The sequence below is a fragment of the Sciurus vulgaris genome (assembly GCF_902686455.1).
Source record: "Sciurus vulgaris genome assembly, chromosome: 4".
Lineage (NCBI taxonomy): Eukaryota > Metazoa > Chordata > Mammalia > Rodentia > Sciuridae > Sciurus > Sciurus vulgaris.
In genome coordinates, this window is record NC_136464.1 from 29,162,705 (window position 1) to 29,186,971 (window position 24,267).

The 24,267-nt window shown below is 42.1% G+C and overlaps 1 protein-coding gene across 4 annotated transcripts in view; it reads left to right on the forward strand.

Annotated features, from left to right (window-relative positions):
• The window catches only part of DNMBP (dynamin binding protein), a 94,585-nt gene that overhangs the window by 53,271 nt on the left and 17,047 nt on the right, over nucleotides 1-24,267 (forward strand). For 3 of the 4 annotated variants that reach the window (XM_079138092.1, XM_079138095.1, XM_079138093.1), the window contains 2 exons: nucleotides 19,264-19,457; nucleotides 20,165-20,264. In XM_079138092.1, the coding sequence (XP_078994218.1) occupies nucleotides 19,264-19,457; nucleotides 20,165-20,264 (294 nt within the window). Of the gene's footprint in view, nucleotides 1-1,160; nucleotides 2,499-19,263; nucleotides 19,458-20,164; nucleotides 20,265-24,267 lie in introns of those variants that run through there. The other variant, XM_079138094.1, reaches the window with a different exon arrangement.

Below are 24,267 nucleotides of genomic sequence, written 5' to 3' on the forward strand. Positions count from 1 at the left end.
AAAACTTCAAAGATCCTTCATTATCCCTTAAATAAAACAAATGGCATTCAGGTCCCTTTGGATCTGGCCCTTCAGCTTATTTCTGTATTTTTTCCACATGTTCTATTCTTTAAACCTTATTCCCCATTTCTTCTTCTTGCGTAGAAAGTCGATGGGAATCCTGCTTATCCCTGAGGGAACTGTTCAGATGCCACCACCTCCAGGAGAGTTCCCCTTTGTTGCAATGGCTTTGTTACCATTGTAGCTTGTGCTTGTCACATACCACATACCCCCATGTGATCTCACTGAACAGTGTGTGGCTTCTGCTGTCCTATGGGGCAGGAGCTAACTTCATCTTTTTCTCTTCCACAACGCCTCATGTATAATAGGTATCTGTTTAATGTTTGTTGAACTTAAACAGGCATTTTTAATACCAGCATTTGCAATTTCTAGCCTTGCTCTCCAGTTCCTAAATGTTCAGTATAAATTGGATAGGAATGAGAATTAGGAAATCAAGTTTTGATGCTTTTCTGATGTGACAAGTATCTAGAAAAAGGTGAAAGCATATACATCTCTCTTCTGGACAAGGATATTTTATAACAGAATTACCCACACACCAGAGAAGAGTGGGAAAAAAAAAAGAAGTAACTTTTCCTCCTTCAGTGGAATGGCTCAGGCAGTAGGAGCCTGAAAAGGCTTGTGATTTGAGTGATGGTATCTCATAATTGGAATCCTATTGATACAGAACTCTCAAAGAAGGGAGTGTTCTTCCTCTAAGTAAAGGGAAGAGAAAGGAAGGGAGTCCCCAAAAGATTCAGAGGTCACAGACTGGAAAGCTGGACTCAGAGGGCAGAGAAGAGGGGTGCAGTTTGGGCTGTACACGCAAGCATTTGTTTGTACCCCTGGTGGCTTACTAAAGGGTTAAAGAGGCAGAGAGACTGATAAATGACCCAAGCTGGGGCTTTCAAAAAGGGCTCTTTCTCTTTCACGCTGCTTTTTCTGCAAAACCTTTAGGGCAGCAGAATGCTCCTACCTTCAGCACCCGAAGCAGCCGAGCCAGTCTGACCGGCTTGAGGGAAACACCAACAGATCTGCCAACTCCAATCACACGAACTCTAGTTACTAATTATCTCCTGGCCTCTAAGGGGAAAAATATAGTAGCTCACTGATTGGATCCTGAAGTTGAAATGACTCCACATCTCTCTGAGCTCCAACCAGAGCAACAGGAAGAGTGTCTCAGGTGCTTTGGGAGACATTTTAAGCAGGACAGATCCAGCCTGAGGCTAGGCTGCACCTGTCGGTGTTTCAGCCCAGCCAGGGCCCATGGCAAAGAGAAGTAAAACCCATGCTTGTGTTGAACATGAGTGAGACTCATGCGATTAAAAAAGAAAGAGAAGTGGAGAAGAAAGGGCCCCGGGGCTCCAGCTGGGAGTATGAAGACTGCAGGAGTCTCCGGAAGAGGAACCTGGCCGTGCTGGATGAACTCTACGCAGAAAATGGCTTGGACTCCACATACCTGTCCAAGAGGAGGAATCGGCCCTACAGAAAAAGGGATTGTGGATACTGGGATTTTGAGCAGAGTGAACCAAACTATACGGATTATGGGGAAGCAAGTGAAATTGCAGAGGACTGTGTGCTCCGAGGAGGCTGTGATGATGGTTATAGGAATCCAGAAAATGTGAATTATGAGAATGGAAGGTCTGGGATGAAGGATAATTGGCTTTCAGGAAGCCCACATGTGACCCGGAAAGCTGGAGGATATGAGAAGACAAATGGCTACATTAATTGTAAGGATCTGAATTATAATCCTGAGAACTTGAAAAGAACTGAACAGTGGACCAATTACAGGAATTTGGATGATTCTTTGGGGAATTTATATCAACCTCAAAACTGGTATATGGGCCTCAGAAATTTTAACTATAGTCTTGAGAATTGTAAAGATACTAACTTGTACCATGGAAATTTCAACAATTTGTATCATGTTCCTAGGTGTCCTATTAATGGTCAATTTATGAATTTACCAGATTCAAATGGTATCAGTGGAGATAAAAAATTTGTTAAATACCATGAAGAAGACAGGAATGTTTATCAAAATGATAAAACCTATCCCAACACAAAGGCTCATACCATGGATCAGGGTAATTCTGATACAGAAAATAAAGGCTATGGTACTGTTTTTGCAAACTGTGAGCCTAAATCTTTTAATTACAGAGGAACAGATTCTCTCCATCAAGTAGAAAATTTTAAGTGCGATGGCATCGACAGACCAGGAAACATGGTACTTAGGGACAGAGGGATCATTCCAGATGGTCTGCAGAATCAGTATCTTAGGGGAGAACAAGGAGAAAATCATTTGGGGAGTCCTCAGAGCCCTTCATTAGAGAAGGACACCTGGTACTCAGAGGAAGAGAGAACATTAACTGGCCCAGAGACTTGGAGAAGGAATAGTTGCTTCCGCCGTACTGCACCCAGCACCCTGAGGCACTCGGAGTTTGTGCAGAACAGGAAGAAATCCCAAGGTAGGAACCCAGCTGTCCTTCTGATAGGATAAAGGATAAGGCATGAAAATAGATGAAAAGGATTCTGGTATCAGGTTCAAGGAGCTCTGGTGCACTTAAGAAACCTGCCCCCAAAGTTCTTAGCTAGTGTATCTTGCATAAAACAACCTTTGAGATGTGATTCCTTTGGAAGGCATTTTATAGAGTGAGGGTATGGGTAGTGCCATAAACATGCGACATGGCTTTGAAAACCAGACACCCATCTCATGGGAACTTTCTTGTACCCTTATTGGTTTTGTCAGCTGTCTCTAACCTCCAACCTCTTTCCATTCATACCCTAATATTTTTGTTTGTCTTGTGGCGAGAGGGGACAGCAAGTTCATTGACAGGGCACCAAGCTGAAATTTATTGTCCTTTCACGCTGCTTTCTCTCAATCCCTACACTTCTTTAGACATTAGTGGGAAAATAAAGACTTGAATTCTGTATAGATTGCTCATTCCTTAGCAGTCTAAAATGATGATGAACACTAAAACTCTGGTGGAATTCAGATCATTTCCATTTTTCATGGTGCTTTGTACCTATTAGGTATTCAAATAATTTCATCTCTCTGAGCCTTTGCTAAGTTATGTGTAAAATGGGAATATTAGGAGTCTTTGATCATGTACAGATTTCTTTCTTGTCATTGTGTTTTCTCCAGTTTTTGAAAAGAACTTCTATTTTTACTCTGCTGTTTTGTAACTTTTGGACTCCCTCCTGAACTTTTTTTTTCATATTGTATATTCTGCTCATGCCAAGCAGCCTATCTAGCTCTGACCAGTTTAGGAGAATCCCAGTCATGACTAGAGGATAGGGGTTAGTTAGAGCAGGAGAAGGTGAATGATCTGGAAGGTCCATCTCACACCCTCCTCCCAAGTGGAAACTTTCTCATCTAAGTCTCCTTCAGAAGAGGTTGACTGGTTAGATTTATACAGGGGGCTATCAAAGACCAAAAAGATAAGCCTCAGTATGATCCTGTAACTGCCAGTGTTTTATCTGGTAATCCTCCAACATGGACTTAATTTAACTCCAGTTTCCACAGCACCATTCTGGACAAAACAGGCCATCTACTTGCACTTTCAAAGATAAAAATGAAACCAAACCGACTTTGAGAGGTTGAGGTATTTAGCAGACTTTTTTTTTTTTTTTCCCCTAAGTACATTTTCTCCCTGAAATGATAGGGATTGGGTGACATCTAAATTCCTTCCAACTTAAAAAAAAAAAAAAAAAAAAAAAAGTCTGATTCTGTGATTTCCTGTGTTGGTATTTGCAGGGTTCCCCTCCCCTCCCCCCACATCTGTTCCTGCAGTGGACTTTGCTTCCTCTCTTCAGTTCCTTATTGTATTTAGCTTGTAACTGTAATCAAGTGTTTCTATTCTGTTTGGCTTAACAGAGTCAAGCCCTTCTCCCTGGAGTGTTGCAATGTGCCCTCTGATCTCTGAAACCAACTCAGTTCCACCTTTCATCATTTATATTTTTATAACTTTCTTTGTATTTGAGAACTTAACTTTTGAAAGTATTGTTCATATTTAGCTCAGTTGACATCCCTTTTATGCCCCCTGATATCCTCTCTGACCAGTAAAATAAAATCTCATATTTACTAGAAATGTTTCTGCTTTCTAGGGTTCTGCTATGGCGGGCCATGGTCCTTACTAAGTGTTACAGAAAGGAAACAAGCATTGGAGTGTTCTGCCTTGAGTTCACATGTGTCCCTATTTACCAACAGTGTAACTTTGAGCAAATCACTTAACCTCTCTGAACTGCAAATTCCTGCTGATAAAATGAAGATAATACCTGTCTCACAGTAAGAGAAGAGAAATGTAGCACTTCCATGTCTGGAAAACAGGAGGTACTCAAAACTACCATTTCTTTGTGTTTCATCCACCTTCCTGCCTTCCCCTTTACAAGTGGCCCCACCTGACTGTCCCCTGTTCCCTGAGATTCAGATAGCTACTGCTCCCCATTGGACATCTGCTCTTGAACCTGTAAATACCTCAACCTTAAGATTCAAATGGAACATTCCATCTCTTCCTTCCTTTTTTCTCTCCCATTTTTCCCTACTATACCCCAAATCCATTGGAGAAACAAACTGCTTAGTGACTTCTCTCCAGCCTGTCTCCCAGGCCAGAAACCAAGTCTTTCCATTGGATTTTCCCTTGCCTGCCTTTTCAGTTCATTCTCCAGAGGCCTCTCATTTGTTAGGGCAGGCCTGTTATGGTTCTGCCTTTAGGCCTAGGTTGTGGACCCTAGTCCTAGGAGGTGGTCCAAAGTCCTAAGGTGGGTTTTTCTAAGATGTTAGTGGAAAACTGGAAATGTTGATCAAACCTCTGAACTTGGGGGGTCTTAAATATGAGATCTGTCTTCCCAGCAGCCGTTGGTTGCTGAGTATCTGCAGGACTCCTCAGCGGGTTCCTTGGAGTAGTTCAATTCAAGGATTCATGGGGAATTTGTACATAGATTTTGGAGTTCTCCTCTGTGGCTTCTTCTTTTCCAGGATTCCCCCTTAATATCTCACCCCTTCAGAGCCCCAGACTTGAATCTCTGGTTCCTCGACCCAGTAAGATTGATGCTTTTGGCTCTCTTCTTTATTTTTGCTTTATTTCCCCCCATGCTAAAAGACTAGGGATTATCCTAGGGACAAAATTGAATAAATATAGATCTCGCCTAGTTTGCTCTTCTTCTGTTTGGTCACGTCCTCTCCAGTTTCTGTCTGCTTTTGGTTACTTTCTAATGTCTGCATACAGTTATTATTATTTTGCTATCTTGCCCAGAGTTGTGAATAGTCATCAGTAGGAAGATTAGTACAGTGTAAGCTGCTCTTGTTATCAACAGACCAAGAGTTGTCTGTCTTTAAGGTTTTACACTTGCTACTAACGTAAATAGTTATCATGGGAGGGGGATCTAGTGTTTCAAATTCCATGTTCTCTGTGTTGAATTTAAGTGATATTAAGATATCTGAATGAAAAATAACTCTTAGAGAAAATATGAAACTACAGTCCAGGTGAGGGTTGAGACTAAAGGTTCAACCTTTAGCATCAGAAAGGTCAGAAGTTTGCACCATAGAATCCTGTCATATTATTACTAGAAGGAATCTTATATATTGACAAGTTAAGTGTTTTGTTTTTGTTTTGTTACCAGGGATTGAACGTAACCACTGAGCTATATCCCTATCCCTTCTTATGTTTTATTTTGAGACAGGGCCTCACTAAGTTGCTGAGAATGGCTTTGAACTTGTGATCCTTTTACCTCAGCCTCCTGAGCCACTGGGATTATAGGCATGTGCTACCACACTCAGCCAAGCTCAGTGTTTTTATAAATAATGGATAACCACCCATGTTTGGATGTTGAAGTGTTTTTAGTGGATTGCAACTATCATTTCTAAAATATAAAATATAAGTGAATATAAGAATATTTTACGATATATCTCATGTAGTAAAAGTAAGCAGCAAATAGTTTTGTGTATATTAATGTGTATGTATACATGTACATAGCATCTTGTAAATGTATACACACATATACTATACTAGGTCACAAAGTGAAGTGTGGATCACAGTAAAAAGTGTTTGAGAAACATTTAAATGCAACCTCCTTGCTTTATAAATGACGAGAGATCTCAAGAGAAACAGAAATGTATATCCAAGGAAACTTAGCCAAGTGTTGGATTAGGAAGAAATCTGAATCCTTCAATGCCCAGACCAGTGCTTTTGCTGTGTCACCACAGTCAAAGCCAGAAGCATAGCAATAGATTCCTTCTGCATAAATGAACTTAGAAGAGCAGAAAGCACTGCAGAGGGTTACAAGCACGTGTCACACAGCAGAGAGGCAAGACAGGATGTGGCCTGAGGATAGACCTGCCTTTGGTAGTTGGAGCACAAAAGCATGTCACAGGGAATTTGCAGGGGAGGGAGTGGTGATAAGGAAATTACAGAAATTCCTTAAAAGTTTGGACAGTAATTACAATTGGAGTGACAGATTCCAAGAAAATCTGTTTTGTTTTTCTCCCAAGATAAGAAAAACCTGCATAGATTGGAAGGTACTTTGATAACTCAGAGTTTTTAGGACTCTGATATTCAAGATATTTTTTTCATTGTAAATATGTGAGCATGATATCTCTGTAGCAAGAGTTGGTATTCAAGTTTATTATACCAACATATAGATCCCACATCTCCTTTGAATGAGTTGAACTGGAGTTTATTAGCTGGCATCTGTACTTGGCACTGTACCAAGCATTGGGGGTATGGTATCCAGAGAAGGCTACCTGCACCCCCCCGCAAGAGGAGTTTGCAGATCAATTGAAGAGACAAAATATAAAACTGTGAACAATTAAATAAAGTACAGAAGTACAGACAGTAAATACGTGAACCATCAGACAGGAGAAAGATCAGCTTTTACTTCAGCTATTGGAAAAGACTTCAGATGTTCGAACTTGGCTAAAACTTGAAGGAAAAATTGGGTTGAGATAGAAGCAAGGAGGACATTCCTAGTTGAAGAAACTTTATGGGCAAAGATACAGAGAGTTGTGGTGACAAAGCTGTGTTTGGAAGGTGGTGAGAAACACCCTGGGGAGAACGAGACTCCTGACATCTTAGAAGCCAAGTGGCAGTGTGGACCAGGGCCCTAGGAGGAAGTCAGAGCTGACCTGTGTGAGCCAGGTCATTCTCAATGACGTCCCCCCTGAGACTGTGAGCAGATGACTTTCTGAGTAGAGGCATGCCGGGGAAGGAGCAGTGCCTAGGAACTGAGCCCTGAGGTGCCCACAGTCATGGGTCAGGAGGAGGAGGGAGGCCACCTGGGGAAAAAGCATTTGAGAGGTCGGGAGAAAATCAGAATTAAAGAGAAAATGGCCAACATTTTCAAATGCCATGGGGACTCAAGGATAATGCCATGGGATTTGTTGAGGAGGTTTCTGGTTGACTGAGAAGATAATTTAACTAGAGGAATAAGAATGCAGAGTTAACTGCCAAAAATTTAGAAGGGAATCTGGGAAGTGAAGTCATCCAGGGAGGGCACATAAAGCACTTTTACAAGACTTTTTGCAAAAGTATGAAAGATGTGATTACAGCTGAAGGGGGCAGAGCTGAAGAGTCCCCATGTGCTTACCTTCTAAAATCAGGATGCCAATATTTGAAGATGGATGGGTGGATAGGAGTCAAAGGGGCGAGGAGTAAATGTGTGGAGGCAAGAAGAAATAAATGTAGAGCGATTTTTCTTCAAGAGATGGGAGGTAATTGACACTATAGAGACAATGATGTACTCTGGAGACAAGAACACTCCAGTCTGGCTGTCTCCCATCCAATGCAAAGGCCTTACTTCCTGGAATCATGAGTTACATTCTGAAGAAATTGGACTGTTTTCTTCCCAAGCTGTTGCCTAAATTATTTGTGCATCATGTTCCATCAAGGGGGAATATTGGTGTACAGAGCTCCCAGGTCTCTGAAAAGGAAGAGGCATCAAGGGAAGGCAAGGAATCGGAGATAAGGAGGTGCAGTTCTAGGTGTGGTCTCTCATCTACACCAAGGTGTTTCGGGAGCAGGAGGAAGAGGAGGAGGGTGAATCAAGGCATGTCCCTGATGCCAGAGTGTCCAATTTGATATTTCCTCTGAAACCAGAAAGTACCCAAGGCCATGTGTAAACATCAGGCTGTCAGACCTCTTGGGTGTGGCAGTGATGGTAGTCATGTCTGGTAGAATGAAAATGTGTTTGTATGCCTGGTCCTACAGCAGAGGTGGTTCCACCAAATCGAGAAACTCCTTTCCTCTGTTTGTAAACTGAGAGGAGGCAAGTTGGTAAAATATATTGCATTTCACTGAATCTATAACATCATCAATTGAAAGACTGCATAATTTTAATTCATTCTTTTACCATTAAAAAGAAGATGGATAATTAAACTATGACATGCTGTGAATTTCAGAGGTGTTAAAATGTGAGGGGAAATGTCCTTTTAGCATCTCCTGAAGTACAAAAATGCCACTGATTACTGCCAACCTATACCAATACTTGGTCCCGCAAAAATGTGGAATTCCTCTGGTTCTTTACTGAGTGCTTTACGGATAGGGATTCATCCAGGCCCACCTTAGACAAAGGCTGAAATCTGAGTTAGACCAGTACAGTCCTAAATCCTAACAAGGTGTGGCAGCATAGTAGTTAAGGCAGACAAAAGGTAAGGTATTTAATGATTTTAAAAAGTCTTTGTGTAGTATTTTCCATCACAATCATAGCAGAGCAACACGCTTGGAACACCATGATTGCTGCCATTTATTCAATGCAATTCCTGTGGTAAGTACTATAACTATTAGGCACACATTAGGTATGCTGGATGGTCCTGTGGGGTCTAAACTCCATGAAGGCAGGAAGTGAAGGTGGTGTTTCCAGAATCCAATAGAGTATGTAGCATATAATAGGTGCCCAATAAATGTGTGTTATCAATTGAAATTTTTAATTTTAGGGCCCAAAACATGCATATCAGAAGACAACTAGCAGGGATTATTTTGTTTTTAACTTGAGAAGTGAAGTTTAGAGTACTCCAAGGGTGAGAGAAGCCTTCATGGAGAAGCTGGAACTTGAGTCTTAAAGAGGTGAGCAGAAAGGATGGAAAAGACAGAGGCAAGCTGGGCTTTCAGGGTCAAGAGGTCATGAGGAAACACATGAAACCATGTTGCTATAGGTTTCATAATAGCAGCAGTGCCAGCTCTCTTGGCTCACTGACAGGAAGTGACTAACTGTCTGGATGAGTCCTCAGAGGCCCCACAAGTGATGCTCCTGTGGAACTAATTAGAGGCCAGTGTGCTTGTACCAGATCGAGGGGCATAAGTGAAGTGAAAGAGTTGGAAATCATGTAAATTCCAGAGCCGGAAGGGACCAAGGAGGTCCAACCCCTTTGTCACACATGTGTGGAAACAGCCCAGAGAGGTGAACAGGGCTTGTCCAAGTCACACAGGTAGGAGGGGAGGCAGGGTGTGGCTTGTCCACACTCCAGTGCTGTATTCATTACACCTTCTCATGCCCCACAAGCAGCTCCACATCCCTCCCCAGAAACCCAAGATAAGGGAAACAGGGACCTTTCCCCACAACCCACGGTTTATCAGATTTACCATCAAAGTATAGATCTCCCTAGGAAATATCCTTATTTTGAGAGACTATCTAGTTTAACCCCAGGAATTGCTGCTCCTGAAGTCCAGACAGATGAAATGACTTGTCCAGGACTCAAAGAAGCTTTGAAAGGCTTTCTGCTTTCTCTCCCCTTGCCCCATCTGCCAGCATTTTGCTGGGTAGCTCTCTAGTAAATAAGTATACACTTGTATAGTTAAAGCTTTAAGCAGGATTGTTATTCAACTCATTGCTGGAAGGTGGGCAAGTTATAAAAGATAGTTAAACTGTTAGGAAAGCAAGAGGAAGGAATGAAAGTAAACCACCTAACATAAATTGGAGAAAGTCTGATTTTACAGAGGACAGAAAAATGGCTAGAGGGTCATGTAGATGAGCACATTTGGAAACCTCACTGTAGTGTTATTGTTACGAAAGGAAATATGCAGGAAATGGCTCTGCTCCTCTGCAGAGGAGGTATCACCCAGAATAGGTGTTGACATTTAATGGAAAGCATGGGCTTGGGGTGCTGGTTTTGAATGGGTTGTCTTATATATCTCTGCAGTTCTGTGCAAGTCATTTCTTTCTTCTGTGCCCAATTTCCCCATCCGTTTATGAGTACAATAAAACTTTCCCTGGAGTGACTTGGTAAATAGAACATCAGGTTGTGAGCGTGTGCAGGTGTGTGTGTAGGTTGAGGGTCGCTTTATGGAAAATTTTGTTGGCTGACATATACTCAGAATTTGCTTATTGAACAGTGATAACTTCTTTATATAATCAATTGCTTTACAGAAACAACCTTTGCCCTGTTGACAATTTTACATATGCTGCCTAAAGATGAAAAACAGTAATCTCAGTTTTAAGCCTACCAATAGCATACCTCCTGAGGATTTATGTGTATTTAGCAAATGCTCAAAAATGGTGTGTCAGTTGCTCCTAGTATCATAAAGCTCACTGCCATGGCAGCCTACAAAGTTGTTGATTAAACAGCAGATCTGGTTAGTTCATTGGCTTAGATAAGGGACCTGGAGAAGAAAAGGGGGAGGGGAAGCTTTAAGCTAGGTCTAGAGGAATCCCTCCTAGCAGGGATTTTCGTGGCGGCTGCTTGCCAGAATGGGCAAGAGTTACTGCAGAAATGCTGCCCGCCAGGAAGGCTTTCAGTTGCTGCTGAGGTCTGGGACTGGTGTTCTAAAAGATCCACTGAGAATGCTCTAGAAGTCAGTGACCAGTGACCACAGCACTCAGTTTTACATAGAGCAGGACAAACTGCTTCCAAATGGAAGTGGAGTAAGTGCTAACGGAAAGGAATGGGAATGGGGGTGGGGGCTGGCCTCAGTGGTGTGGGGATGTGGAAAACCAGGATTTGTGATCCCTCAAGGGTCTGGGAGAAGATGAGCAGATTTACAGACTGCTGCCTCTAAGGGTTTGCTACAAAGATTGCCTCTAGATCGATTGCTAAACAGACAATTGTATTGCTGTGGCTTTGTTTTTGCAAGTTATTTCACCAGTGTTTTATTACCAATTTTCTTTGTCAGTTTAAAGGGATTAGGTCAGGAGAAAAAACTCAGATTATTTAAAAGAGTTTGAAATGGATGAACAGGGAAATTGAAAACTGACTGTTAATAACAAGAATATTCTCATATACAATGGAATATTACTCCACCATGAAGAATGATAAAATTATGGCATTTGCAGGCAAATGGATGAAATTGGAGAATATCATGCTAAGTGAGATAAGCCAATCTCAAAAAACTAAAGGACGAATGATCTCGCTGATAAGCAGATGAGGACATATAATGTGGGGTAGGAGGGGTTAGCGTTAGGGTTAGGGTTAGGTTTAGGGATAGGGATAAGGAGGGTGGTAAGAATGGAGGAAGGAAGGACTGTATAGAGGGAAAAGAGGGGTGGGGGGAAGGGAAAAAATAACAGAATGAATCAAACATTACCCTATGTAAATTTATGATTACACAAATGGTATGCCTTGACTCCATGTACAAATAGAAAAACAACATGTATCCCACTTGTTTAAATAATAAAAAAAAGAATAAAAAAATATTCTCATAGCAAGTATTCTTTTTCCTACTTATTCTTTGTCATATTACATGTTATCCATAGAAACACTAGAAAAGAGAATAAGTGAAAAGGGAAAAATCAGAATTTCCATACTTGCAACACTTTTCCTTTTCAAATATGTGCATTTAGAATGTTTCCCTTTTAAAGCTGGATGCAGTGGCGCACATCTGTAATCCCAGTGGCTCAGGAGGCAGGATGGAAAGCAACTTAGTGAGAACTTGTCTCAAATAAGGAGGACTAGGGACGTAGCTCAGTAGTAAAATGCCTCTTGGTTCGATTTGCAGGACTACACACACACACACACACACACACACACACACACACACACACACACAAACACAATCCCCTTTTTAGCAAAACCGATTTTTCATAAATTGTTTTATATCCTGATTTTTAATATTTATTAGATATTCCATATTAATAAATATAACTCTATAACTTAATGGGTATAATTGTTTTCTACTATATGAATATGCCATTACTTATTTTACCCAGGGTCCTTTTGAGGAAATTTTGTTTTTTCCTGTTCAGGTGATTTTTAAATTTTTTAAAACATTGGTGAATATCCCTGTAGGTACATATTTTGGGCACTCATTTAATTATTTACATAGAATAAATTCCTAAAAGTAAAGCCTTGGGTTAAAAGATTTTGGGGGCTGGAAGTCATATCAGTGGTAGAGTGCTGGTCTAGTGTATGTGAGGCCCTGGGTTCATCTCAGTACTGGTGCAGGGTGGGAGTGTGTGGCTTGTTAAGTAGAGAAAGTATTAGTTTTTAAGCTGCTGACTCATTCCTCCTTATTCTTCTTTTCATTTTGAAATTAAAGGACATGATAAAATAGGCTTTTTACTTGCTTCATTTCACATCATTTATCTGGAACTCTATTGGATATTTACTGTGTAAATATCTACTACTACATTTGACTATCTGAAGGATTTATAATTTACATTTTACTCAATAGGTTTAATAGATACAGATATATGAATATGCTCAAATGCACCACTGTGCACAGTTTCATGGACTGTGGCTCTACAGATTAGGTTGAGTTGTGTTTTAGAATCCACCCCTACTCCAATCACTAACTACCAGATGGCTACCAAAACCCAGAAGTGGGATTCCCAGTCACAGACACCACTCACAGGACTTGGGTGCCTGGGAAAAGCACTGGAGATAAGAAAGCTACTGACCAAGAGCAGAGACTGGGCTGGGTGGCTCACAGCACAACTCTTCCACTTACTGGGGCAGCTTTTCGATTACTCTTCCTATCTCATGGGCAAAATGGGGACAATGGTAGGATCATTATGAAGGGTAAAAACACCTAATATTTGTAAAGTGCCTAGAATAGTTCTTGTGACACACAGTCCTATAAATATTTATTTAAATACATTTTAAAACTAAAATGTATTAGTGGTGCAGGGAAGCAGCCTCTGGTAGCCCACCATCCGAGAGCCAACATTACACGGTGGTGGTGTGATTTTAGCAGTAGTGAGAAGGGCTCTTTACCAAAATTGTCTTCTCTCAGGTTGCTTAAATGTTCACCAGTAGTGATTTATTTTAGCAGAATGGGTTTAAAAAACTATCTTGTTCTATTGTTATATTAAAAGTACTGATTGGGGGCTGCGATGTAGCTCAGTGTGGAGTACATGACTGGCATGCATGAAGCCCTGAGGTCTATCCGCAGCACTGAAAACACAAACAAAATACCGACTGAGCTCAAGTCCCCACTGAACTCAGCTTCTACCCCAAATCCCAGAGCCTTCCCTCAGGCAAACTCTGATGAAATTGGCGGGCTCTTCTTCCTGACCTTTCTCTATGCACTTACATATTTTACCTATATATAGAAATGTGTATGGAAGCTTGCAAATTTTCTTCTTTTCCCCTCTTTTTCCTTTCCTTTCTTTCTTTCTCTTCATTTTCTTACAAAAATGGCAAGCTGTGCAGCTCTTCTGCCCCTGTTCCTTTAAAGCGTCAACGTTCACTAGGTGTGAGGGGGCGCCCAGTTCCCATGAATTACTCCTGGGTTCTGGCTGCCCGGGGAGGGACCGCCTGACTGAGATCCGCTCATTCCTAGGCTTGAGGGTTAGGGACCTACTGTAGAAGGTCTGGGGTCTGGCAAAACCCCGGCAAAGTGAGGGCGCCGCCTGGCCAGGGAAAGGGACTGCAGAGAGGCCTGAGCAGGCCAGTGCGCCGCTTCTCGGAGTTCTTTCCCGAAGGCGTGGAGTGGCCTTGTCATTCTTCCCTGAAAAGGGCATCATCTCCAGAACGAGTCTTAGCAAGGAGTAGGAAAATTAAGAGATAATAATCTTGGCTTAAAACTCGGAAGGTGAAATTATGAGGGTTTTAGGACTGGGAAAGGAAAACCACCAGAAAGGAGGGCCTTGCGCGCGCAGGGTGAGGCCGGCTCTGCGACAGCTCAGTCCGGTAGCGCAGAGTCCAGCTCCATCCTTTAGTGCTGGCCCCGCCGAGATAGCCCGGGTGCCTCCGGCGATTCACATGGAAATGAGGGAAGCCCGGGGGACGTGCCCACCCTATTCAAATGGCCCTCGGGGCTTGAGGAGCATTCCTGAGCCCAGGGAAGGTTCTGCTCGGCCTGCAGACGCCAGGACCCAACGTTGGCGCGCAGCGGGCTCTGGGCGCCGCAGGTACCTGCAGGGGCTGTGGGAGCCGGTGCTAAGGGAGGGGGACCCAAGCCCCCTCCAGGCGGTCTGGGGCCTCTTCCCTCGCCCCACGAAGACAACCAAAGTCCCCGGGCGAGGGAAGAGCTTTGCAGGGCTTTGCTCTTTAACTACTTTGAAGTGTGTGTTAGAGTCGCGGGAAGCTGCGGGTTAGCGCACTCCCTTCCTGAGACCTGTGGGAATTGAACCTGGGGATGGTGTACTAACCTGAGAAGGAATGGCCCTGGGGCGGGAGCAACCACCGCCAAGGAGTTGGGCCCCCCCCCCCCCCCCCCCAGCGAAAGTAAATCAGTGCAACATCTAGGGCCATCCCAGCAAGAAAGTGAGAGCTGGTCCGCGCATTTTATTCAAGGGCTGATACCAAGTCTCTTTGCTCCATGTGCTTGCAAATCCCCAGATATTAGTCTCAGAGGAAAAAATTTTCGAGTCTATGCACGTGGCATTTTTCTACTCCGGATTTTATCTTAATATGGCGCACACAGCAAATTCTGGCCCATCTTGAGGAAAGGACTACCTTTTGTTGAGTTACTACCTTTTTTAATTCCCTCAGTGACTCTGCAAAGCCGGTATTCTCCTCATTTTACAGATGAGGAAATTGAGACCCAGAGGTGAACATTTCCAGGGGTCCCCAGCTAAGAAGTGGAAAGTCCAAGATTCAGAGCCTGTTCCCACTGCAGCAGACTGAGGGCAAAGGCCATTTCCCCCTCATTGGTTGTCCCAGAAACTAAATATCTATTTGATTTATTAATTCACGTATGCATGCATGTGTGCTGGGGATGGAACCCAGGGCCTCACATATGCTAGGCAAGTGCCCAACTACTGAGCTACATCCTCAGCTCGCTGTAATCTTAGGTCAAACTTTTTCATTAGCGTATTATGTGGACTAAAGGGAAAACAGCTTACATGTGGAGTCATTTCAAGCCAGATAACTTTATTTGACTTCATGTTTGAAAATTTTCTGAGTGTTAATAGGTTTATGGAGCCTGAAGATCACTGGTCTCTTTGGAAACACCTGGGGTTTTGTTAAAGATTGCAAATTTGTGTTGGTTCCCACCCAGATTTGCTGAATGAGATTCTTAGGGGTGATACCTAGGAAACTGCAATTTAGCAAAAACATCTCAGAGGGATTTTTAATCTCACTGAAGTGTTTTGGGTTTTGTTTTTTAAAGGTTGTTTTCAAAGGTTATAAATCCTATCTGGAAAAAAATTTGCTGAGAGTTTAAAAGATTTGTTATTTATTTTTCTCACTTTTAGTGTAAAAAAAATATTGAACCCCCTGGATACTCTGCCTACTCCTGACCGATGATTAAGTACTCGCTGGTACTTTGTGCTTTCAACTATAATTAATAGAACTTTGAATCCTGGGAGAGAATATTGTCCCAGGAATTACTAAAATTTGAAGTAAATAGGCCCCTGACCTTTTCTAGTGGGGATCCCAGCCTAGGGATGCAAAATGGCATGTGATTAAGTACATAGGATTTGGATTTAAATATATTTCGGTCAGAATTCCAGAACTGCCATTTACTGACTGCATAACCTCAGTTGGGTTGGTCAGCTTCTCAAAGCCTAGGGTTTTAAATCTATTAAGTAGGAATAATAATACCTGCTTTAAAGTTTTGGTGTGCACATGAAATGAATTCAGGAGTATAGTCTATAATTACTTTACATATGGTAGGAGTTCAGTAAACGTTCTCCCTTTCCAAAGCCTTCTAGTCTTGTATTAAAAATGAATTGCTTTTCTAAACTTGTCATATTTGAAACCAAGAACCTATTTCTTTGAAGTAGCAAAGAAACTGTAAAACAAGTCCACTAAGAACTAATTTTATGGAGTTGGGGTTGTAATTCACGGAAAACAGCACTTGCCTCATAAATGCAACATGAGAAAAAATATATTATATCTATATCACAAGTAATTTAGAAGCATAATTTAGCATTGTGATGAAATGAGTTATACTTGAAATTTTGCCATTCATTCTACCAAAAACCAAAAGAAAGAGATTTCTTCAAGAAAGGTATTTTCCCAGCATGTCTGTTTAAACTTTGCTTTGAATACCAACTTTACAGAAAATGGCAATAATACAAAGAATCTCCTTTATATCTTTTACTTAAAGTCACCGGTATTTGCCATGGTTTTGTTTTAATTCTTTGTCTCTCCCTATCTTTTTTCCTTCCCAGTTACTCGAGAATACATTGCATGTGGTATGCTTTTAGTATGAGGCTTCCGTGCACATTTTATTCCTGTGTCCATTTGGTGTGTATTTTGTATGAACATGGATACTCTCTTGTATGACCACAATAGATTTGCCACTTCAGAAAATTTTCAGCAGATGTAGTCATAATTATTAGCATATGATTCATTTTTTTGTTTCTTTGCTTTGTTCTACTGGGGATTGAATCCAGAGATGCTGTACCACTGAGCGTCATCCCCAGCCTTTTTAATTTCATTTTGATACAGGGTCTTGCTTAGTTGCCAGGCTGCCCTCCCACTTTGCAATCCCCCCGTCTCAGCCTCCCATCTCACTGGGATTATAGGCGTGCAACATCATTGTTCTAGTAGTGTCCTTTGTAGCAACTTTTTTCTTCAAATTAGGATACAAGATAGAATCAGGATGAATTTAACTGTCATTTCCTTAGTCTTGTTTTGTGGGAACTGTTCCTCAGGGGTATTTTCTTGTATTTGTCTTTGATGACTTTGCATTTTTAAGAACACAGATCTTCAATTTAAGTTTGATGTTTCCTCAAGATTTGTGTCAACTCATGCATTTGTGACTGGTATACTGCACAAGGAATATTGCATTGTTCCCAGACATGACATGGAAGCACATGTGTGTTTTTCCCTTGTTGGTTTGGTAACTAGTTCATAGTGTTTTCCATTTCTCTATTTTTCCCCATTTTTAGAATTAATATGTAATTTGTAATAATTCAAAACTATGCACATATTCTGATCATCATTCAACATTACCAGTAGCACCAGAATCATCTATTAGTAATTTTTGTACCTGAACCAAATTTTATTCTGATGGTTGCAAAATGGTGATTTCTACCTCCATCCTTTCTTTTACTATTTGTGAATTGATATTCTACCATAAGTAGGGGAAAAGTTTCTCCCCTATTTATTTATGTACTTAACAGTGTGAAATTATGGATTTTTATCATTATTTATTTATTTATTTTATTTTTTGGTACCAGGGGAACTTGAACACTGAGCCACATCCCCAGCCCTTTTTCATATTTTATCTAGTGACAGCGTCTTACTGAGTTGCTGAGGCTGGCTTTGAACTTGTGATCCTCCTGCCTCAGCCTCCCATGCTGCTGTAATTACAGGCGTGTGCCACCACACCCTGCTGTGGATTTTTATTTTAGTCAGTGGATTATAATCTGTTGCTGTACTTACTTAGGTTCATATTCAGATTGTGCCAGGTGGGTCAGTGGGAGCCCCTTCCATCTCGTCTTCCTTGCTTTCTGCCACAGGATGTTTCAGGCTCCTGTAGCATTACCTGCCCCATTTCTGAAATTAGCCATTTCTCCAAAGAACCCTACTTCCTTTTAGTGGAGAAGGGATTTTAGAAACCAGAATCTGGCTGCATTCTTTTTTAAACATTGGAATTCCTAAATCCTTAGAGAAGGGGCAGTAGGAAAGATTTCTCGAGAATAAAAATCTGTGAAAGACACTATAGCTTCCCACAGTGGTTAGACTTGTGTTTTTGCATCTCACAATCATACTCAGACTTCATACTCTGTTTACTTGTCAAATTTGCAATTGTTTAAGTGGGTCTTAAGGAATTTGAAGGAAACTAAGTGGAAATTGTTTCCCTGTTGAATTTTTTTCTCAGTTGCTTATTTTATTATTTGTTGTGCATTTTAAATGAACAAATGTTTGTTCCATCTTCATAAATAACTCTCATCCTGTACATCTAAGGAACAGGTAGTTGTAAGAGCTAATAACGAGGTACATTTTGTTTGCATTTTTAGAATCATGCAGTCTAGTTCTGCAAAAGTTCTTATAATTGAAAATACCATTAAAGAACTTCATGTTTATAGCATTTTGTTTCTGTCTTCCAGGACATATGAAGAAACCAAACCTGCTGTGAGTCTTGATTAATCTTTGGACCAGGAGACTCTAAGCTGGTTTTTTTTTTTTCCCCCCCAACTTTTTGCTAATGTTGATTCACCATCACAGTAACTGAAAAATGACAGACTCAGCAATCACCCAGATCTCAGATGGAGGAGTCCTAATTCTTATCTTCCCATTGACAAGTTGCCATTATATGTTCCCTATAATATTCTTTTTAATGTGCAGTATGGATGTTTTTATTTTCCAGCTTGGTATTTATGCTGCTGAGGTCAGGGAACAGGTCTTATAGCTGATTAAGTGAAAAATAGTTTTCTTTCTTTCTTCCTTTTTTTTTTTTTTTTTGTACTAGGGATTAAATCCAGGGATGCTTAACCACTAAGCCACATCCCCAGCCCTGTTTCATATTGAGACAGGTTCTCACTAAGTTGCTTAATGCCTGTCTAAAGTTGCTGAGGCTGACCTCAAACTTGCAAATCTCCTGTCTCAGCCTCCTGAACTGCTGGAATTACAGGTGTGCTCCATTGTGCCTGACTGAAAAGGTCTACACCCCTTTCCAGTCTCTTTCACAAAGAACTTGTAAATACTGATTTGTTCTCCTGAGTTAGCTGGCTCCTTTTTAGGGCAGTCTTGAAACAGTATTGCACAGACAGAATTCTCTACAGGCGTGGCTTGTAAGCTCTCCATCCATTCGTATTTAGAACTGACACATTCAATCAGATTTCCTGATGACTGGCTAACAACAGAGACCCTTAGCTCTCAAGGAATGCTGCTTCTCAGCTCAAGCTGTTGAAGAAGAGTCTGGCTCTCACACCCAGAGTTTCTAACCAGTTCTTTTTTCCTTCTAGAAATGACGCTCCTCTCCTCTCAGTCTTCTTCCCTGGTGGCTCCTTCTGGATCTGTGTCCACTGAAAACCCAGAGCAGAGGATGATGGAGAAGAGAGCCAAGGTGGTGGAAGAACTTCTTCAGACAGAAAGAGACTATATTCGGGACCTGGAAATGTGCATTGAGCGGATTATGATTCCCCTGCAGCAGGCACAGGTGGGAACTAAGGGAGATAGCTAACCTGGCTTTGAATGTGGTCCTCCATACCTGAAGCATTAGGATGTGGGAGTTCTCACCACAGATTTATTGGGTTTGAAATAAAGTCTGTGATGGCTGTTGCACTATAATTATAGACTAAGTTGGTTTCCATAGACATTTTACTAAGGTGATGGTAGGGTAGAAACAAAGAGTAGTTTGTATTAGTGAGCTTTCCATTGCTATGACACAATACCTGAGATAATCAACTTATAAGGAGAAAGGACTTATTCTGGGTCAATTTTAGAGGTTTTAGTCCACAATTGACTGGCTCCATTACTTTGGGGCTTGTGGTGAGGCAGAACATCATGGTGGGGAGAGCATGGTAGAACAGAGCTTCTCACCTCAGGGCAGCCAGGAAGGGCGTGTCCCCAGTGACCTGCCTTCCTCCCTCTTAAAAGATCCCACCACATCCCGATAGTGCCTCAGGCTGGCAATCAGTCCTTTTAGCACAGGTGCCTCTGGGGGACACTCCAGAGCCAAACTGTAGTATGGTGGATCAGGGATAAAGGTCAGATGTATCTATTCTAGGAACATTTTGGTAAAAGCAAATAAAGAAAATGACCTAGGGTATTTTCTGTGTAATCCTTGAAGAGACATTCCTGATATTAGTGATGTGCCATTAATTTCATTCTCATGCATCTTTATACTTTGTTTCCCTTTCTCAGGTACCAAACATCGATTTTGAGGGGCTTTTTGGAAATATGCCAATGGTGATTAAGGTCTCAAAGCAATTATTAGCTGCCCTGGAAATCAGCGATGCTGTAGGTATGAGCTCCTGCCATTGTTTCAGTGGTGGGTAGGGTGGGAAGGGGCCCTCCTGGTGCTGAGCCTTATGTTAGGAATATGACATGTTAATTACTTGGTTCAGAGGTTACTTGAGCCCCACCTCTCCTTTTATCTCAGCTTGCTTTGAGGTAGTGAAGTTTGTCAGTGATAGAAGTTTTAGATGTCTAAGAGTGCAATGTCGTTCAAACTGATGGTTGTGACCCAGCCATTGTCCCAAACTGAGTCCCAGTCATGTGCCTGAACTGATCACTGGAACGGGGGATGGGGTCATGGTGTTGGCTTAAACCAGGCAGCATTCCCCTGACTTACTTGGGAGAAAAGTGGATATGGAACAAAATGAGGGCTCTGTCCTCCCCAGGGAAGGGGAAAGGGAGCGAGGGAGGTGAAGGATACTGCAACCTTGCTGATGTTTCTTGAGTGTTGATCACACCCCCCATCTGGAGGTTTATCAAGCTGGATCTCAGTTCTCTACAACTGAGGTTGAGGTACTCTTAAATCTTATTTTACAGGTGAGGAAACTGAAGGAAATTTGCCTGTGTACACATGGCTCGTAGCTGATGGGCTGGCATTCAGCTCAGGTCTTTGTCATCCAAGCTCACACCACTAACCTCTGTATCAGTCATAGAATAAACTGTATGTCTGTCATTTTAGAGAAGAGAAACTGCAGCCTGGGCCCTTGAGGAAGGAGAAACCGACATTGAGTTGACTAGAAAGAAGCCCTGGTGACCCAACTTTGATACAATAACAAAGCATAAGGACCAATTTATAAGATTTTATAAGTCTCTATAATTCATTTATTTGAATTATAAAAGTGATGAGAGGGATTAATGGTTAATCAAGTAATTACTCATTTTTCTTCCAGTTTGTTCCGTTACCTGTTGTCATGTTCAACTTTCTCTAGTGGTCCCAGTTAACCAGATTCCCCAGCGACTTTTCCCCTCTAGTCGCCTTCACATCAAAGATGACTCATGGGACTTTACAGTTCATAGCAAACTGTTTGTTCTTGTATGAAATGGACAAGGGGGAGGCTGAGGGCCTGGGCCAGACAGTCAGGGTCAGGGAACCGCTTGACCAAGAGGCTTTCCATCCAGACCTGAGCGTGGCATGCTTCCTGCTTCTTCTACCTGTATGCAGGCCAGGTCAGTTAGCAGGTGTTTCTTTCACAAACGGAGGTTGAGCTGTTCTTGTCAGGGTGAGCTGGAGTGTAGGTTTGTGAGTTGCAGTGAGTTTCCAGGTCTTGCCTCCTGGAAATCCCCAGGTCTGGCTGCATCACACTGGTGGGTGACACTTAGTATTTTTCCTTCTTCCCTTCATTTCTTGTCCTAAGTCAAACAAGGCTCTGGTGGCAGGCTTAGATGTGTTGAGGCACAGAGGTAAAAGTGGTGGAGAGTCGTAGAAACTGAATGACTCAGAAGCCAGGTCAGGCCGTGCTGCCTTACAGAGGGGCTGCCGGCAGGTCACATGCCGGGGGAAGCGCTTTCGGTACAGGTGAACACTGCAGTGTGGCTTCAGACTGCTACCCCAAAGACCAGCCAGTTCCTTCAGTGGATAATGGTAAAGGAGAGAATTTGAGCATCTGATAAGTGCAGGGTCTGAGAAGGACAAGAAAAGCAAATTAAAGCTTTGTGAAACCATTAGCAGAGGGCGGATTGACATGAATTATATAAGCAATTAAAAAAATTTTGTAGTTGTAGATGAACACAATACCTTTATTTTATGTATTTATTTTTATGTGGTGCTGGGGATCAAACCAAGTGCCTCACACATGCTAAACAAGCACTCTGCCACTGAGCTACAACCCCAGCCCCTATATAAGCAATTTTTTAAAAACTTAAGTATATTTTATTTTATTTCTAAGTGTCATTTATGTTAACATGTATGAAACATTCCTTTTTTTATTTAGGATTTTGTTTTTGTTTGTTTAAATTAAACATTCTTAATGGCCTGAACAAATGTATTTCATATAAATAGGATAAAAATAGAAAACCATAGTTAATTATCTGCAGTATTTTAAAATATATAGAGAAAACATTAGAAGTAACTTGTAAAATAACAAAAGGTGGGAGGACCCATAGAGGGGAGGGAACACTGAGCTGTAAGGAGACCTGAGTGGCAGAGCCTGAGTGGGTGAGGTGTCCGGGCAGGAGTGGGGCTCACGCAGGCTGAGGAGGATGTCTCTGCATTAAAGATGGCTCAGCACAAGGTGTCGCAGGTTAAGCAACGTAAGGAGGGCATCCATCCAACTGTGACCCAACTCAGGATGTCAGAGCCTAAGCAGGACGAGGAGAGCACTGCAGAAGGCCCCCTGTGGCTGGGTTGCATCCCAAAGGAAATGAGGAGGGCATCCACTCAGAAGGCAGCCCGTGAGCAGAAGTGGAAGCCCTATATTCCCAGTACCTAGCACGTAGCAGGCACTAAGGTATGGACGTGGCTTGTCCCCCAAGGTTCATATGTTGTGAGTTTGGTCCTCAGGGTGGTGATGTTGGGAGGTGAGATCTTGAAGAAGTGAGGCCTGAAGCTAATCTGAAAGGTTTAAAAGGTTCAGTACACAGTCAGCCAACTCCATTGTGCTGGGCCCAGGTTGAGGCAGAACATCATGGCAAAAGGACCTGACAGAAGAAAGCTGTCACTTTATAGCAGCTAGGAAGCAGAGAGAGAGAGAGTAATATATTCTTAGTTTAATTTTATTTTAATACATTTACACAGCACAAAATTAGAAAGGTGCAAAACCCATTTAATGAAAAGCCTCCTCTCTGTTCCCAGCCATTCTGCTCTTCTCAACCAGAAGCCACCAGTGGCTACTGTCCTTCAGTCTCTTCCCAGAGACAGTTTATCGGATACCAGCAATTACACATCTTCTCTACCCTGGTTCCTCAGTGCCATTTTTTCAGCTTCATGAATGGCTGCACACAATTCAAACTGTTCTCTCCACAGTGTATTTCCCAGGGGTTTATGTGACCCAGGCTGGGATTTTAAGTTATTTTAAACATGTTCCACAGGAGAAAAAAAATGAAGATATGTTTTACATAATGGCACAGGATACATGTTGTTTTACTGTATCTGATGTTTTCTGATGTGTTCTTTTTTACATTTTTAAATTTTTAGTTGTAGATGGACACAATACCTTTATTTTATTTATTTTTGTGGGGCTGAGGATCAAACCCAGTGCCCTTGCATGCAAGGCAAGTGCCCTACCATTGAGCCACAGCCCCAGCCCTGCTGATGTGTTCTTTTCCATTTTATTTCATCAAAAAAAAAAAAAAAATGCTGATATTGACCCATTAAGTAGATTTCATGACTCATTTTTTGATTATGCCCCACAGTTTGAATAACACTAGAGATAGTTTCAGTGATGTAGAGTGAACTGAGGCTGTGAATCATGATCAGTCACCACATAGTGAAAGTTCTCAGAAAGGTAGTTGGAAATGGGATAGAAAGGCGGAACAAAGAGGAAAAGGCAGGGAAATACGGGATGGTAGAATGAGGACATTGGGGGCTTAGGAATTCCAGAGTAGCCCTGAAGATCAAAAAGGAGGCAGCCTCACTCCTGCGGCTGGGTCTGTTGAGTGCAGGAGATGGAAGTGAGGTGGCAGGTGGTGAGGTTTGCGGGAAGCAGAATCAGACTAGGTTGAGCCATGTAATGCAGAGGCCTGGCTTCTAGAAACTGCCAGGAACTGTGGTGCTACTGGGAGTGGTTCCCTGTCTCCTTCTGGAATTTTCCCCCTAAGAGGATGACTCCCCTAACTCCACCCTATTCTGTCCATCACAGAAGCAGCTCCTCCCAGTCCTTGCCCCCTTTACCTGTCTGTCTATAAATAAAAGAGAGTTGGGCGACTGGTGGCTGTAAAGAGGCCAGAGTTGGTATGTGGCCCGGACCCGTCACGCCCCCTCTCATAAAAAGAGTATTGGCTCTTGTGTGTTTATTGAGTAGATAAGTTTTTTGAGTAACAGATAGAAAAACAGCCAACATCCTCCTCCAGCA